This window comes from Chelonoidis abingdonii, chromosome 4, assembly GCF_003597395.2.
Source record: "Chelonoidis abingdonii isolate Lonesome George chromosome 4, CheloAbing_2.0, whole genome shotgun sequence".
NCBI lineage: Eukaryota > Metazoa > Chordata > Testudines > Testudinidae > Chelonoidis > Chelonoidis abingdonii.
This window is the reverse complement of record NC_133772.1, coordinates 58,882,177-58,897,418: the sequence shown is the minus strand read 5'-3', so window position 1 is coordinate 58,897,418 and position 15,242 is coordinate 58,882,177. Positions and strand designations below refer to the sequence as shown.

The 15,242-nt window shown below is 44.8% G+C and overlaps 1 protein-coding gene across 5 annotated transcripts in view; it reads right to left on the bottom strand.

Annotated features, from left to right (window-relative positions):
* Positions 1-12,726, bottom strand: part of WT1 (WT1 transcription factor) — a 52,105-nt gene extending 39,379 nt beyond the window's left edge. For all 5 annotated transcript variants that reach the window (XM_032799563.2, XM_032799564.2, XM_075064596.1 and 2 more), the window contains exons 1-3: positions 12,336-12,726; positions 6,182-6,304; positions 5,499-5,601 (exon numbers count right to left, since the gene is read on the bottom strand). In XM_032799563.2, the coding sequence (XP_032655454.1) occupies positions 5,499-5,601; positions 6,182-6,304; positions 12,336-12,726 (617 nt within the window). The remainder of the gene's footprint in view (positions 1-5,498; positions 5,602-6,181; positions 6,305-12,335) is intronic.
* Between the last annotated feature and the right edge of the window lie 2,516 nt (positions 12,727-15,242).

The following is a 15,242-nucleotide window of genomic DNA, read 5'->3' as shown; positions in this document are numbered from 1 at the left end:
TAGCTAGCTAGACTTGGAAATCTCCTTAAGAGCAGTATTTGGTGAACTACTGCAGTGTCTGTAGAACTCTGGAGTTTTGTAAATGTATTGTTAACCTGTTAAAGGAATAGTTATGAATTTTACATCAAAATTTGTTATAGGATTCAGACACTGAGCAAAACAATAAGAAGCCTGAGTGACTGCTGGTGGCTGTGAAGTGATGGTTGATGCCTCTCTGCTTTCAGAGGTCAAAAACAGTTTAAAGCCTTGCTTTCTTTTTTTACAAACACAACATTTACAAGTGTCCTGGGGAACTCATTGCCACAAGGATACCTTTGTATGGTTCTGAAAGGATTTGACATTTGTACATTAGACAAGATACAAAAATACCTAGAAGGAATATAACCTTTTCTGAAAGCATAAAGCCACTTTTAAACTGATGGAGACCAGGAGGAATCCTTTCCTTATGGGCAATTTATTGCATAAACGTCCTCTGCAAGGTTTCTTACACATTCCTAGGAAGCATTTAGGACTGGCTACTGTCTGAACAAGATTCTGAACTAGATGCACCCAGTATAGCAGAAACTCCTATGTCTCTAGTGCCATCAACTGGCTGTTGTGCTCGATTCCCCCTCCTTCCTCCACTTTTAAACAAACAAAACAAAATACTAATATGTATATGCACACAGTGAAACCTGTGTTAAGCAACCTCTAAACGGACTGAGGAAAAGAAGAGGATTAATAGGGCTGGCCTGCTAACAAAGGAGGAGTATTACTGTACTGCTCACCTTTGAGAATACTCTGTGGGCCATCTCTTAAGGCAAACCAATGCCTTGTATACACTGCAAAATTACATGTGTGTTAACGAATGTCAACACAAATATTGCCTGGCATCAACTGGACTAGGGCTAATCCCAGCCATTGTAGGGCTACCCAAGACCAGATGTTAAACACAGCAGTCCTGGTCTAAATTAAGTACCACGTGGTGCTTAACACTGTGTTAATACTTGTTCTAACACTATGTGATTTTAGAGAGCCTTTATGGAGATCTCACAAACAAACACTCAGAGAGAGAGACAGACAGACAGACAGACTGACTTTGTAGGAAATTCTCTCCTTTATCTCAGGATTTTGGTACCTTGTTGCCATTCTAGCTCGCCTGTTGTATCTAACAAAGCTTTTCCTCCACGAACTACAGCTGCGTATGAAGGTGCACATGAACATCTGAAAACATCCAGAGATAGATCAATTTAGGCATTTCTCCCAAAAAGAGTGTACCTAAATTTAGGCACCTAAATCCAGGCACCTAAATCCATATTATCAAACCTAAATTCCTAGCCTGATTTTCTGAGGAGAAGAAGTTGTAGTCTATGGAAGCTGGTGTAGCTTTAGTCCCTCCAGTGGGACTGAGTGGTCAAATTCAGAGGTGATGTGTGCAAGGAAGGGACCATATTACTGACAGCAGGCTAAGTCAGTCTAAGCAGTCCAAGTTGGTGTAACATACAAACGGAGAAGGCCAGAAGAAGGCATAAATTACACCAATGTGGATGCCCTTAGATTTTGTCAGTCTTGTTTTAATTATGCATGGGGGGGGGAGTGAGAAGAAAGAAGAAAAGGAATAAGCTCTCCAAACAGGGATGAAGACAATGGCTATCAAACTGTGGTCTATGGGCCACCAAAAGTCTGTGATGTGGAGATGTGAAGAACTGAATATTTTGCAGAGTAGGTCCTGATGGCCCATGAGAGGAACTCTCAAAGAGCGATCCACAGAATGCCAAGTTGGAGAACCCCTGGGCCAAGAGTTAGTTTAATATCTTCTCTGCATCTGTACTAATCCCAACCATTCGTGGTCTCCCTAGCAACTCCTCTACCATCTTCCCTGGAGGAACTAAGAAACTAACATGAAGAATACTCTTGTTTCTGAGGTATGTTCTTCATCCGTTCCAGTCCATGTTTCCTACCCTCCGTACTGCCTATGGGGCCAACTGGCTCTGCCTCCAAACAAGGTATTCCTGCTTCTAGCACTCAGAGAAAGAGAGATTATATGGATCTGCATACTCGCTGGGTGAGCCTAGTGATCCAAAAGGATACTTACAACCACACCAGCAGGTGAACTTTGAGTTTATGCTGTATTGTAATTTTTCAGACAAGGGACGTTCTGGAACGTGTATTACAGCCAAAATTGTAGCTCAACTTTCTATCTAGGCTTCAAACAAACAACTTGCTTCCAAGTGTCGTTTACAATTGGTGCCTAAGTGGTGAAAGAATAGTCTCTACATATGCCTATTTGCAGCAGATAGCTGCTAAGGACAAGAACTATATCCAGATGGATTAAGTCAAACTGTGGTTTCATTAGGAGGTTTTATCAGTGATTCCAAGGGCTGAAGGTACCGAAAGAAGACTAGCACATCATCTCAACCTCTGTTTTAGGAGAGACTCCCTATTATAATGAAATGCTAGAGAGCCGACACTTTATAGATCTGTCAGTATGACCCCTACGAAGTGTTGAGAAACTGGAGTACTAACGTTTTTGTTCTGACGTGTGTAAACGTTCTGGGAGAGCTATACATACATATTGCTGCTAGCTCCAAAAGGGTTTAAGGGATTAATCTTTATCCCACTGCAGTCAGTGTTACAACTTTCATTGGCTTCAATGGAAGACGGATCAAGTCGAAAGTCAGGGAGAAATTGACTGCACGCTACAATGCCGAGCGGTAATAGGATGAATTAAGGACTGAGTTTCAGCTACCCAGGAATGAAAGGGTCTAATTCCAAAACTCACAGCAAGAGATTTTAAGTTACTGGCGCTGTGGTGTTTGTGCCCTATTCTGTTCATTAAGGAAAATGTCACCGAAGCTTATGGAAAGTGATCATACAGACATCGTTGGGAAGATGGAAGGTAGAGACCTTCGGCTGGAGTTTTAGAACAAGCAACAGTTCTTTACTTTCCTGCTGGAATGCATATATCAAAGTGCTGGACTTGCTTCATTAAGCATAATTAAGTGCACTTGTAAAACTGAGTGCATCTGCCATGGAATCGGTAGTACCATTCAGATCGTGCTTGCTCACATCCCATCGCGGGGTTTAAACAGAAGCTTTGTATCTGCTTTTCCCAGAGTGAAGGTTTCTTACCCAATGAAGTAGCTCTAGGAGTTTGTGTGTGTGTGTTAAAATCTAGAATAATTTAGAGTGAGTCTCCAAAGAACAGACCTGCCAGGGTTACAACGGCTGGGGAGACAGACACACCAAAGGTACCGATCGTTTCTAAAGAACTGATCTAGCTATTGGGGTTCTGGCGAGATAAAGTTTTATGGAGTTCTCCGGATTCAGCGACCAGGGTCTTGCCCTGTGGTCCATCAACAAAATTAAGTTTCCGTTAAAGTCTGGCCATTTGTGCATTTAACTTTTTAGATATTAGTTCAAAATGGAACCGAGAGCGAGATGATTTCACTGAGCTGTCTGAAATCCAAGTGCAAAATGCAAGGGGATCTTATAAGGCACTGAAATCTGAATAAACTGCTAAGAAAGAAAACACTATCTGTGTCTTGAGCTGCATGCGAATCATGCAGAGCCACACATTTTTTTCCTTTTGAGGCCTCTCCACAAATCATATTTATAGATTTTCCTGAGAGATTAACAATCTTTGTCAGTTTCAGAGAAGGTATTCTCCCCGCCAATTATTTTACAACTAATCTATGTGGATAGGCTTCTTTCCTTCCTTCATTACCTCATTCCCTCCTTCCCTTGACGTCAACTCACGCTAATTGGAGAAGTGGTTTCTGGAAGCGACAGAATTTTGTTGTCCCATGTCCAGTGTTGATTAATCAAAGACGATATAACCAGCCTACGAGAAGAGTCAGTTGCAACTTCCTTTGCAAAGGCGTATTGTTTTGTGTGCTCAGGTTACTTAGCAACTCAGAGATATGGGACTGGCTCCAAGTTCACAAAAAGTTGAAGAATAAATTTTGGGTAACTTCTTTTCTCACTCCTAAACACATTGTAAAATTGAAGGAGACACAGCTGGCCCCCATGCCAAACGAAGAAAATGGGAAATACTGTAGCTATTGAAAAGGGTCCATTATAGATGTACACCATTGAACACAAACAGAAAACGAGATCCATATTTTGGTGGCAAGCAAAGCGGGTATTAATTTTCTGATTCTGCTTTTTAAATGTTTATTTAACCCATTCTTGCATCACATTGGGAGTCACAAGAAAGGCGTTTTAATTTGCGATACAAAGCTACATCGTGGGGAAAATGTTTTAAAATAACTGGTTTCTGAGTTAGATACTTATTTTCGTATGCACTGTCCACTGCTGTCATTCCTAAATGACCTGCTAGTCTCCCCTCACACCCATACGCATACCCCTTTTAAGAACAGGCCGGACACACAGCACCGAAGGACTGCTCCAGAGCCCACTGACATTAAGACGTTGAAAGCCTCTGGGTCATAGTTTGGAGCGTCCCACCTGCAGTAGATAATGGGCAGGCGGACTACTCCATGGGTCAAAGAGACTAGCGATTACGGGACTGGGACCTGTAATGGTCAACTCACTGAAAGGAGGAATGGAATTGACAGTGGTGTATTAAAAAGAAACCAACCCCAGGAAATGCAGCTTTAGGGAAAAAGCATCAACATTAATTTGGCATGTCTTAGTTCTTACCAGCTTCGCACAGCTGGTAAAAATCTACCATAGAAGCACATTTATATAAATCCTTTTTGCAGCCGCCTTATAATGTGTTTGTCAGAAAATTCCAGGACATATGTCATATACCACACTCCCCCCCAGTTTTCAAGCATTCATATTATGTCCTGTCACTCTGGTCCATCCTAATCACGTCAATCTGATCAATCCTTTATCCGGGCCTAATCCTATTCCCACTTAATTAAATTGGAAAAACTATCTCGCTGGATTTCACTGGGAACAGAATCTGGCCCTCAGTTAAAACTGCCACCGAGTCACTGGTGGGTAGAGTATCAGGCCCTTCATTCAAAAGAAGAAAGCCCTTCGCATGGCTCCTATGGTACATACACCGGACTAGTAAATTCATTGTCAGGATGCACCTTGAGATTGCTAAACCGTTGCTCTCTGAACGTGTCTCTTTGTAAGGCGATAGTGTCCACAAAATATAGTAGTATAGATCAGGAAGGAAAGCCAGGCTCCAAACACCATGAGGACTTCATTATTGTTCCAAGTAAATCCAAAGCAATCCAAGTAAAGCAGGTAGCTGGGACAGGCATGTTATGTACATCATAGAACCTTCATAACAGAGGAAAATGTGTGCGCCAGACAACAGGAAATATCCCGTTAAAAAAAAAATTAGTGACCAGGGCAAAAACAGAAAAATGCATAAAAGCATGAGGTAAGACAAAAAAGAAAAGAAATTCTATTTCCCCTATACAAAGAGTTGTCTGCCAAGGAGCAAAACTACCAGCCAAAAAACTTGTCAGAGCAACAAGCAAGGTTAAATGCAATCAAAGAAGAAGCGAACAGTAAAGGCTTCCGCGTGGAGGTACCTGTTATACGGGGTCCTCAGGAGCAGGGCCTGGCTGCCTGCGCAGCTGTCTGTGGGGGTGTGACAGCCGTACACTGGTGGAGGTACCGAGTACTGTTGATCTCCTGTAGACAAACCACAGAGAGTTAATCACAGCCCTTTTAGTAGAAATCTGGATGGGAAAGGGGGAGCGCTACTTTGAAAGTTAGGAAAAGTTCCAATACAAAATACGTTGGCTGGTTGGCTTCAGGATTAAGCAGCTCTAGTCAGGTTGGGTGTTGGGCCTGCATAAAGCAAGTTTACTTGTGCACACCGGCCAGATTTTGCTCTCCTTTGCCACCTGCATCAATCCGGAGTAACTCCTGAGTAACTGCACTACGAGTCACTCCGGATTTACAGTGAGATCCCCGCCATGTAACATCTTTAGCAGCACTAACCAAGTGGCATTGGAGTGCATTACATTTCAAGTATCTCCCATTGATGTGGGGCCCACAGGCTCAGATAACCCCTGTAATTAAATGATAGGCTGTGCAGCAGCCAAGAGGAAAAATAATATATTAATAATGGGACCCCTAGCCTCGGGTACAGAGCGCCTTGGGTAACATTTGTAATTGCTGGGGCCATCCCATAGCGAGGCCATTTTTGCGCGGGAGGTGTTGGATGTTTCTCCCTCCTTTTCGGCTACATAAAGGTCTCTGACGTTACCTAGCGAGGTCTGTTGACTGATGGGGTCCTCATGTTTGAAGGAGTGGTTTGTAAACTGCGCTGCGTGGTGAGAGGGAGTGTGGCCGTAACTCGGAGTCCCATCAAACGCCACTGTGCTGTAACCTTCCAAAAGAACAACAGAAGAATCGGGAGTTAGTTGCCTAGCCTTGAACTTTCTCATGAAGCAGCTTCCTGCGAAGTGTCTCCAAGCAGGCGTCGAAAACTGAAGCCTACGCTCTTCCAAGGGCTTGAGCTCCCAATGGCTCCCTTCTGCCAAGATAGCCATCAAAGTGAACTCAGATAACCCGAAGAGCGGGTTACCAAAATAGTTCGCTCTATATTTATGGCTGTGGGGCTAGTTAGAGCCTCCCCCTTGGTACGGTTTGTGTCTCTTCTCGAATTGCTGCTCTACTCTGGTACAGACCCCTCTGCATTTAATATCGGAAATGGTGGATTTTTGCCCCATAACTCACTCTCCCCATTGCAGCCACACAAGTGCCATTTCAAAGCAACCTAGAAGAGAGAGGCATTGAGGCCAGGACAATACATTATCTGACCGGGAGAGTTCAGTTTAAAAAAAAAAAAAAATCCAAAGCCTTTGCTGAGAAGGTCAGCTCTGGAGAGGTACTGAAAAGGGGGGAACGGGCCAAAGAGGGTGCTGTGCCCGGGTGGGAGGGATGCCCATTGGCATAGTGCAGCTGCGGGTCAGGAGCAAAGCCAGTCAGTGCGCTATGGAGAATGGAAAATCGGAAGTCTCGTTCCTGTTTAAAGAGGACAGATCGGTTTCAGTAATAAAAAGGATGTTTTCATTAATTGTTGCTCATATTAAAGAGGAAGATTCCCATCTGCTGTGTGTTCTCATCTGCCATTTCCAGATTTAAAGTTACCCTTTAATCTTTTTTTAAAAACAACTTTCCGAAGAGTCTGCAATAAAAAGGTGGAATGTTAAATGAAAAATAAACTCCTACTTTAAAGCGAAAATTGCTGGCCAAAATAATAAACACCTTATATTTTTCACCGAGTAAATTCAGATGGAAAGGGATCACCTCTGCTGACCCGCGGCCGTCACCCAATCGTAAATCAGGCGTTTGGACACCAACTTTCATTAATTACTTGGAGCCAGCTAAACAACTTCAGCTAAAAAAGTAATTACAAAGTAATATTATCTTTGAGGCTTCTCAGCTCATCAGCATTTACCCCAAGACCCAAAGATGTCAGCGCAGCTCTTTTGAGAGCAAACACAAACCTTAAATCTTCCTTGGCTCCGGAGCTCAGCTTCTTTATAAAGATCACATTTTCTTCTAACCCTTATTAGTCTATCTCGGGCCTCCTTTGGGGAACCGTTTTGACCAAACACACAGTTGGACATTGGCTTTTACGAATCTCTTTATCCCCATTCTTACATGTATATTCCGCTAGCCTCCTGCCCCCGCATCCCCTCAAAGCCTCACTCCGGATTGGAACCCCGTTGTGCTAGGCGCTGTACAGATACATCAGAAAACAATCCCTGCCCCGACAGTGCTGTGGTCACTTGTTATGACAGAGAGTTTTCAGTGAGGTTATATTGCCTTTATTTTAAAGGGCTCGGGAAGACAGATCAGTGGGAGGCAGAAGATGGAGATTACAGAAAACACTGTGGCGCTGGAGTAGCACTAGTTCCATGCCTCCATTTTATAATAAATCATCGGACTATGGAATTCCATCAGAGACGAAGGGAGGAAGCTACAAAATAGCAAAGATCTGGATGATTCTGGCCTCGAAGTAGTTCTGAACCAGTCCTTTGGCCTGGGCTTTGATTAAACACCGAGCCGCATTTCTCCAAACCAACCTAGTGTTTGCATCCTACCCCCATGGCTCTGCGGGTCCTCTCTCTTCCAGAGGATGATGGGCCCCTCGCAGCGATGACAGCACGGGTACCCCATCCACTTCCATGTTACAGCTGTTTCTCGCCCTCTTATCGCCTTCATAGACTGAAGGATTTTTTTCTTCCTCCTCCTTGTTGCTTGTTAGCGTTCTAAAACACTAACACTTTCTTAGTTACTTTTGGCCTGATGCAGACATTTGGTGACCTTCGAAACTCTGCTCTGAGCAGAATGATGTTTTGGCCACATTTTCCGGTGTTGCCTGACCCAAAGCTTCAGGAATGTGATAAGAGAGTTGAGTTCTGAACAAGCCTCGTGATAGCAAGGTCTCTTTAATTAGGACCTTATCAGAGGCAGGGCTGATTAAAATGTGCTGAAAATAATTAAAAGTTGTGCATCTGTTGGAGCATGCGATCTTCTGAAGGAATCCAATTGTTGGAGGACTCCAGCTGGATGAAAAGACAGGGGAGCCAGAAGAGAAAATGGGCAGAGGTTTCAAAGCCTTATTTCGCCCCCACTCCACACACACACTTGGCAAAAAAATGATTGCTGAGCCAAGGTAGCGTCTTTCCCACGGTCTGAAAAAGCAAAATGCAACCTTGACTGATTCAAAGCAAGAACATTTTATTCAGCCCTAAAATACTGTTTGCGATCTTAACAAATTCCTTTCGGCCCAAAGGAAGCGTTGTGCGCTGCAAAATATTTTTACTTAGAGGAGAAGATGCTCTTACCCATTACTGTTTTGGGAATGTCACTGTACTGGGCGCTATAACGGGACGTGTATCAAAATATGGCACTGACATGTGTGTCTTGAAATCAAATATTTACTGCCTGGGCGCCCCACCGGGGAATCTCGCCAGCAGTTTAGAGATCAGAGTCGATCTTCAGAAAACCTTAATTTAGCAAAAGCTGGCAGGTAGCTATTTAAACACGGAGAAAGAACAGGTGGGAGACATACAGAGGATTAGTAGATACCACTCATTTTCCCCCATCCCCTAAGACCTAGGTTAACATGGCCATTCTGGAAGCTCTTTCAGTATTCGATCAGTCCGCGAGTCTTGTCTTCTCCCTTCAGAACAAAAGCAAGTGAGGGAATACGATGCGTTTGTAAAAAACAACATATGCAAACAACCGATTGTGTGAAGCTCCATCGAAATGCTGGAGGTATCGCACAGCTGCGTGTGTCATACAGTGATGGTTTTAGCTGAGCCACTTACAGTGTGATAGGATCTGAGTCTCCTCTAGTTCTGGACAACTTTGCTGTCTCTTCATTGATAGACAATTTGCTCCCAGAGCGAAATATATTTGGCCCTAGAGATAAGCTACCAGGTTTGCCTGCAGTAATACCCAGGTCCAGCCAAAGGACTAGTGAATACTGTTCTTTAAATGATAAAGATTGGTTTAACTCCCCCAAAGAATTTTTACTCTCGTTTTAATCAAAATGGCGAGGAAAATAAGTTTACTGTGGCTAATATTCTCTACGAATCGATTAGAGGGAATCGATCTGACCAATTGCATTGGTTTCGCCACCCATACAAATGGGCTAAACTTTATTTTAACATTTAAAATTATCTTAATGTCGTTCGAACTAAAATTTCCTTCTTATCTGACACTGTTCTCCCCACTATGATCTGCAAATATTTTTTTAGTATACAGATAGACAATCTAACCGGGAATTACTGAATGTATATAGTCTCAGAGCTCAGAAAAATATAAAGGTAGCCGTATCTGGTGTTGAGCTGCATTCTACATTTTGCTCAAAATAATAATTCATTTCTGATGGCCATTGCAAACTGATATTTAAAACAGTTATTGCTGTTATGCTGCCCATGTCTGTGTCTTAGAAGTGGTCTGCTTCTCCTAATCTTCGTTTTTGCTTAATTTTTTCTGGAAGACCACAGAAATACTGCATATATAAATTTTAAACGTTTAAGCAAATATAGAACTTCTTTGGAGACATTAAGTTATTCGAGAGAAAAAAGAAAGGCTAAACATTAGAAATCCAACATCAGCCCAGGCGCACAAACCGGAGGGGCAAAAAAACAAAACAAAACACACAGATACAGACACAGAGCAGGTATTTGGAAAGGCAAATGCTCTTTAATTTGCAATCATGGAAGGCGTAAGTTTCCTATAGCGTTATTTTACCTAACACGTCAGAGAGTACAAGATACCCTGATATCCCCAGCTACTCCACTGCCCAGTAATCTGTGCAGTAAAATAATAAAAGTAAATTTTAAAATATCAGTAAGACATCCTCCGCGCGCGCACATGCCCAAGTGTCAAATAAATCTGAAACATCTCCCCCTCCATACATAATTCCAATTTCCAATAGTGATCGCTTTTCAGTAACAAGGCGTTTGAACTACTTACTCTCTGAACGCTGCTCAGAGATACTTTACATTTACTACGGCCCTAGAACCAACGAGCTTTGCCTTTTCGTTTCAGCGACTGCATTGCTGAAGTAATTGCTACAGTAACTAAATATTAAATAATGAAGCTCAAATGCTTTGTCCTATATATTCTTAGCTCTTTCTCCCCCATGCCTATTCTACAACCCACGACACAATTCAAATAAATAATAATAATAAATAAAAGCCCAGTTTCTTTATCGGGATGGTGGGTTTTCTATATGTATTACAATGAGGCACTTTAGAAGGTAAGCAATTCAGCTGTGTGAACATTGCACTTATTCCACAGAAGAAACCTTGCTCTTGAAGTTAAGGAGTGTGTGTACATACACACCCCGAATTGTAACCGACCTGGTGTAAGGCAGTAAGAACACCTTTGTATAGAAAGGATTTGTTGCCCCTCTCTTAGAAAGAATAGTACATACCTTTGAGAAAAGATAATACAACCTGCCTGAAGGTCTCTTCCCATCCGATTAAAAAAACAAAACCCGATCAGGCCTCATTTAATTGTCATATTCAATCAAGGGATGTTCTCAATAGATCTATAATTATATTTTTCCAGTTTTAGGTTTAAGATCTTTAAACCTTATATCTTAATGCATTTAAGATAATTAATTAGTAGTTGATTACATGACGTATTTCTGTACAGCAAATCCTTAACCAAGGAGCCATTGCAAGCTTTCAGATGCCTCAGGAAAGTGCTGCACATAGAATAAAAACGACGCACTTATTTCTTTCAAACTGGGTAAAAACTGAACCTTAACCGCAGTGCTTCATTATATGTTGCTTGGTATTTTTCCCCTTCCCCAGTCACATCTGCAGATGTTTAAATTACAGCAAATGGAAGGAAAATGGTTGGATTATAACTAGGCGTCCATACTTAGGGATTGCTGGATTTATGCTAATAGATTTTCCTGTATCAGAGGGGTAGCTGTGTTAGTCTGGATCTGCAAAAGCAGCAAAGAGTCTTGTGGCACCTTATAGACTAACAGACCTTTAGGAGCATGAGCTTTAGTGGGTGAATACCCACTTCTTCGGATGCATGATTTTCCTGGTAATTTAATGGGTGTAAATTTAACGGCTACTGAAAAGAGTAATTTCTCTGTTATTCCCTTCCTAGGAGATTACATTTTAACACCACATTGAGATTATCTAAATGTCATCCCATTGTTTGGCTAGTTCGGATTTTGTTTTTTAAATATCTTCCTACGGGAGACGCCACAATTACCCGTTTAGGGGAGAGGGAAAAGTGGGCGTGTTATTTCACAGCTTCTAAATGTTAATTTAACAACTAGGGGGCTTCAGATTAAAATATATTCTAACGGAAGTGATTTATTTACGATGATCCATTAACAGTTTAAAGTAATTCCCCACATTATACCAGATATGTTGGAAGTTAACTCTGTAGATCACCTTGAGAGTAGCCTCACCAATATTTGACTGTCTTGAAGCCAGTCCCACTTTGAGACAAAACTCTGCAAGAAGAAAATTTCCTGGTCTCGCCAAACAACAAGAACCACCCACCTTCACTACAGAAGCTGAGTCAGAACTCAGTTTAAGAGCGAATAGACTAGCGATGCCAATTCGTATAATACTTTAAAGAAAGCCTGAGTTAGTGGCCAGCCCAGCTGAACACCGGTGTGCAATGGAACTCCCTGCAGAGCCACGAACTGGGTCTATATATGTCGGCCCAGTTTAAGAAGGGGGTTGTCTACTGAGTTGCACGGGGAAGAGGCTCGGGTATTATATTATATTACCCAGCTGCTGCCTAGCGGGAACTGCCAAGGCACAGTTCTGTTTACAAGCCTGTCGGGATTGTAGCACTAAGAGGGATAGCCCCATAAACCATTCCCCGAGCCCGGGGACGCGAGCTGGCCTTACCCTGGTTGCGGATGGCTTGCTGGCTCTCCAAGCAGTTGGGCAGATAGGGGCCGTTGGGAAACATCCGAGCCTGGCTAGAGGGCGCCTGGCTGGGCGGGGGGGCTCCGAAGGGTCCGTAGCGGCAGGCGCCGGCGGTGCCGGTGAACTGGCCGGAGAAGTGGACGGTGAAGGCGCTCAGGCACTGCTCCTCGTGCGGGTCCGAGGCGTTCCAGCTGGGCTCCTGCTTGATGAAGGAGTGCGGGGCCAGCGAGCCGTAGGACGCCCCCGGGGGGAAGTCCAGGACCGGCGCCCACTGCGCGGCGCTGCTCACCGGCATGGTGCAGTTGCTGTTGCCCGGCAGGGAGGGCACAGAGGGGAGCAGGGCGTTGAGATCTCGCACGTCGGAGCCCATCTGGTCGCAAACTTTCCTCCTGCCGGAGAGCCAGTCCCCGCCCGGGCCGCACTTATTCCAGGCGACCTGCCCCCTGCCTGCCAAGCCAGAGCCCGGCTCCGGCTGCAGGCACCAGGCTGCCGAGCTCAGCCCCTTGGGGGAAGCTTGCTCCGGAACAGCAGTCCCCGGGTCCAGCCCTGCGGGAGCCGGCAACAGCGCCAGGGCAAGGTTGTTCTCCAGGTTCACTCCTTGCTCCGACAGCACCGGGAGAGCGGCCCGCGACGGGCTGGGGAGAGCAGCGGGGTCAGCGAGCCGCCTCGAACTCCGAACCTCGAATGCTGCCTGGCCGCCCTCAAGTTCCCAAAGCTCAAATAGCGGGGCTTGTAGGGGAGGAGGAGTCAGGGGCTCTGATGCTCCATTCACACAACCTCAGCCTGCTCTGCAGCGCCAAGCTAGATCCAAAGCACCAGAGGGAGGGGGCTGACGGGGCGCTGGGAGACTCTCCCCCCTCCTACACGTTACTCCCACCTCTTGGTGCAAACGCCGCTAACCCTAACAGCCCTCGGGTTTGCCTTTGCCGTGAGCGAGGGTCCGCAGCAGGCAGGTTATTAGATGGCTCCAGGTGGTCAGTAAGTACACGTTAAACGACTTCAGATACGAGCTGCTTGCATGTGGAACAGTTATTGGCAAAATTGGGATAAGGGAGGGGGATCTATTACAGGTAATCCGGGGAAGGGAGGGGAAAAGCTTTTCCTTGCCAGAAGCACGAATGACAGGCACCGGTTTAAAGAGGCAGAAAATGTGTCTTTTCATTGCAAATCTCTCGTTACTAAAGGTCCCAAAAGGTCCCTAGAGGAATTAAACACTCCTTTTGCGGGCACCTGCGGGCAAGTGGAAGCTGTAAGGACGGGCCGGAGAAATTCACTCCAGTAAGTGTGATGAAGAATAAGACTAATAAAATCATTCATTACCTGGCAGGGTAACGCCTAATTGGCCTGATCTTTTGTGGCCGTTTTGCGAGGCGGGGGTCGGAATTAATTGTCCGGACGTTCTTTCCTGGGGCAGCCAGTCTGACAGGGCTCCTTAAGGTACCAGAGTACTGAGTTCTCTGTACGAATCTCTCCAGAGGCTCAAACTGGAGAGGACCTGAGCTATGGAAGAGAATCAGAAGGAAGGCAAAGGGCAGAGTCACACAGGAAGGGACTTTAGTTGGCTGGCCAGTGATACTTCAGTGTGCTGAGATATGTGGGATTCAGTCTCTTTAAAAAGATGTCCCTCATTCTACACAGCGAACTGGTATTTCAATGAAACATACAATCCCATTGACAGGACTCAGCCAGCAGAGCCGTAGACAATAACATGGACTGATGGAGTCTTTGCTTCCAAAGGATTCGCCTGGCACTTCGCCCCTCGAGAAGCCCGGCCTCAACAGCCCTTCGTCCACGCGGAGCTAGCACAGGGGGCAGGACCGTGTTTCCCCAGGAGACCAGCATCCCCTGCAAAGCAGGGCCTGGGGACAGCTTATATTCGTGATCCCATTAAAACTCAGCGCACCTGCCCTTTCCTTTGGCAGTTACCCGCTGACATTGTCCCACGGCTGGCAGAGAGGTGAGCCACATTAGCGCACACCTTGGGCTAGCGCAAAGGGCCTGGCTGGGCGTTGAGGTTAGCACTTGCACTGGCCAGGTGTCCCCAGCCGCTTGTTCTCCTATCCCCAGCTCTAGCTCCCGGTTAGATGTTCATCATGGCAATGAAACGCGCGGAATGGAATCCAAACAAACCGCAGGGCGATGAGCAATTAAAGCCTGAGCCACATCCCACTCCAATCAATGGGGAGCATCGCCATTGACTTCAAGGGGCTTTGGATCAGGTCCTTACAGCGGAGGGGGGTCATTAGAAAGCCTTGACTGGAAACACCCACTGACTCTGGTCAGTGTGAAATATCCTTCCAACCCTCTCCCTCTAGAGATCGAGCTCCCGACACAAGCGACACTTTCTCCCACGGGTTTGGATTTTGCCTGCAGACAACAGACACTTACCGCAGGGAAAGAGACCGATACAAACCCATTTTCAGCTCTCACAGCAGTTTGTGTTCTCTGCCCTAGTCAGCCAATAAAGTGGTGGTCGTTTGTTCGGTTTTTTAAAGCAATGACACTCTTTCCAAACACGAACTGGGGGGCTCCTGTTCGGTTACCTCCTTTTTTCAAAGTTACTAATAAATCATCTGCTTCTGAAAAACTCTTCCAAAGCCTCATATAAACAGGGCTCTCGATGGTATATTTTGATATTACACGCATATTAGAGATCTTTACATTTTGATATTTCATGCATATTGCACCAGAAGCGAAACATTCCAAATCAATCGGTCTGTGTACTTTGTATTTTTTCCCCACCAGGCATAATTCAACATGCATAACATAAAATTCTCTAGGGGACATGTAGAACAGTAAACCAAATGCAGCAGTCACTCTCGAACCCACTCTGCAACCTTCTGCTTTGGGTACGTAAAGATAAAAGATTTCCTTTCAATCTCAACG